General features: G+C 24.6%; 1 protein-coding gene across 1 annotated transcript; it reads left to right on the top strand.

Moving 5' to 3' along the window:
* Positions 1–390: 390 nt before the first annotated feature.
* PVVCY_0502040 (pyruvate kinase 2, putative) lies at positions 391–2,562 on the top strand (the record flags this gene model as incomplete). Its single annotated transcript, XM_008627576.1, has 1 exon — positions 391–2,562. The coding sequence occupies one exon, from the start codon at positions 391–393 to the stop codon at positions 2,560–2,562; it is 2,172 nt and encodes a 723-aa protein (XP_008625798.1).
* Between the last annotated feature and the right edge of the window lie 609 nt (positions 2,563–3,171).

The raw sequence follows: 3,171 nt of genomic DNA, 5'->3' as shown, positions 1-3,171 counted from the left end.
ATAATTAAATTTATAGATTCACGGAAAATAAATCAGTAAAACATGATATATTAAAAAAAACTAAATATATTTTTTATTGTTGCAAATAAAATGAAAAAAATTTGAGGTAAATAATTTAAAAATAAAAAAAAATAAAATTGGAATATGTATACTATTTCGATATTTGGTGTTTTGAAAAAAGATGTATGTATTATACACATTCGGAAGTTCATATAAACAAACAAATAAATAAAATATACATACCTATAAATATATATAATATATGTATATATGCGTATGCCCAATCTATATGCTTCCTACTCGGCAAACATATACTCTTTAAAGGGATAATCTGGTGTCAATATTACGTAAAAAATAGGCTTATAAAATATAAGTATATTTGATAATAAAATGAGGTTACTTTGTTTTTACCTCATCGCAGAATTAATAATATGTTTTACATACGGACTAAAGAATAATTCACATTTTAATAATTTGGACCTACAACACACAGGAGATGGATTATTATTTTTGAATAATGCTTATATAAATAAGACTTTAGAAAGCAAAAGAAATAGGATAACAGCAAAAACACCATCAGGAAAAAAGAGAAATGCAATATATTCACAAAATAATGTTGAAGATTTACAAATTGGAAACATTAGTAATACAAATACGAAAAAAAATAAAATATCATTTACAAAATGTAAACAAATAGCCACTGTAGGACCATCAACAGAAATGTTTGAAAATCTTGAAAAATTATACTTAAGTGGAATTGATGTATTTAGATTAAATTTTTCACATGGTCCCAAAAGTATTAAAAAGTATATAATTAATGCTATAAGAATATTAGAAAAAAAATATAATACATCAATTGGGATATTAGGGGATATACAAGGTCCTAAAATAAGAATAGGAGAATTTGAAAAAAATGAACAAAATCAAATTGATGATGAAAAAAATACATTTGTAGAATTAAAGGAAGGAGATACTTTTTCTTTCGATTTAACAAACAAGTTAGGAAATAAAAATAGAGTGTTTTTAAATTATCCAGATTTATTAAAAAATGTAAAACCAGGGCAAATAATATTGCTTGATGATGGAAACTTAAAAATGAAAGTAGAAGGTATTGCATATAGTGGCGATCAAGATATCTCAGTAAAAGCCACCGTTTTAACAGGAGGAAAACTATATAGCAAAAAGGGATTTTGTATTCCAAATATGATAATGCCAATAGAGGTATTGAGTGAAAAAGATATAAAAGATATACTATTTTGTATTAATGAAGGCGTGGATTATTTAGGTTACTCCTTTGTTCAAACTGAATATGATTTAATGTTTTTAAAAAATATTATTAATGATTATTATGAAAGTGATTTTTATAAAAATATAAAAAAAGATCGAATCGTTTATGATGTAAATGAATTACAATATAAAGATTATGACGATAGCACCGATTTTTATATAAAAGAAATAAATGATTATTATAATAATTATTATTTAAAAAATTGTCACACATATAAACAAATATACGATGTGTATAAAAATAATAATTTAGATATTGGCGACATGGACCAAGAGATGAATGATCGTGATACACACTTTGAAAGTTCCTCATTTAGTAAAAAGTTGGATAATGAAATATCTAAGTATACTCTTAATAAGGATGTGAATAAGATATTCATAATTTCGAAAATTGAAAAACCATCAGCTGTTAAAAATTTAGATAATATTATAAAATTATCGGACGGTATTATGATTGCAAGGGGTGATTTAGGAATTGAAACGAATTTATCGAATTTACCAATATTGCAAAAAAAAATTATAAATTTATGTAAAACGAAATATAACAAAATAGTTATTGTGGCTACACAAATGCTAGAAAGTATGAGATTTATACCATCTCCTACGAGAGCTGAAGTTACTGATGTTGCTACTGCTCTTTATGATGGGGCTGATTGTGTTATGCTATCAGCTGAAACAGCCACTGGAAAATATCCTATTTTATCATCTTCAACACAAAATAGTATAATAGAAAATGTGGAGAAGGATTATTATTTTTATGAATATACACAGAAAAAAGCAGAAAACGCTAATAATAGTAACATAAGCTTTGTGAATACACATAATCATTTGAAACAATTTGGAAATATTTCCGATACATCAAGTGAACAACAAAAAAAAACATCCTCAGATACCTCCCATTTTGATAAATTAATATACAGTATAAGAGATATAAGCAACAATATAAACCTCAAATCTATAGTTTTATTTTCTAATGACTTTAATAAAATACTAAAATTAAGTAATTTAAAAACTAAAGCACCAATTGTTGTTGTAACTGATAATAAAAATTTGTCACGAAAATTACAATTAGCATGGGGTATATATCCATACTATTCAAGTATAGAATCTGGTACAAATAAAGATTTTATATCCTTAATTAATTATGGGTGTCAAATTTCAAAGCAAGAAGGTTTTGTTACATCACCTGATGAATATTCGCTTGTTACATTTACTGAAAATATAAAAAATTCGGCTAATTTGATTTATTTATGTCAACCATGTTTAGAAAACTAAACATTGGCTGTTTCCCATAAAAAAAGGAAGTAGCAACTTTTTCTCGCGATAAAGCGATGAGAGTATGGTATGCATTTACTCATCCATATATTTATACTCATCTTAGTGTACATTCTCAACACAATTATTATGTTTGTTTCTGTATTTTTATTTTTTCTTTTATGAACAAATTTTAAATATAAACTTGGCTAGTTTTTAAAAAATATAATTGCAAAATGATATATATGGAAAGCGTAACGATAGAAATCGTGGCATCTTTAACAGAAGATGTGCAGTTGATCGTTAAAACATCATGCACACACAATTGACATAGATACATACTTTTTACAACATAATGATTTGCTTCATACTAAAAAAATATAATGTAAACTTATTTTACAATTTTCATATTTTTACTTGTTTATTGTTATTTATTATACAATTAAAAATTTACCGTTTCCCTTATACTTTTAAATAAGATTTTTTCGGAAACATACCTAAGTATAATACTACATCGTATGAAAGAATAAACATTGGGTTATTATATAATGTAAAACATAAAAAATTATTTATATATGTGAATATGGTAATATCCTGATTGTTTATTATAAATTATGTATTATTATTAGT

Source organism: Plasmodium vinckei (assembly GCF_900681995.1).
Source record: "Plasmodium vinckei vinckei genome assembly, chromosome: PVVCY_05".
In the NCBI taxonomy this organism is placed as follows: domain Eukaryota; phylum Apicomplexa; class Aconoidasida; order Haemosporida; family Plasmodiidae; genus Plasmodium; species Plasmodium vinckei.
This window is presented reverse-complemented; position numbering and strand designations above follow the sequence as displayed.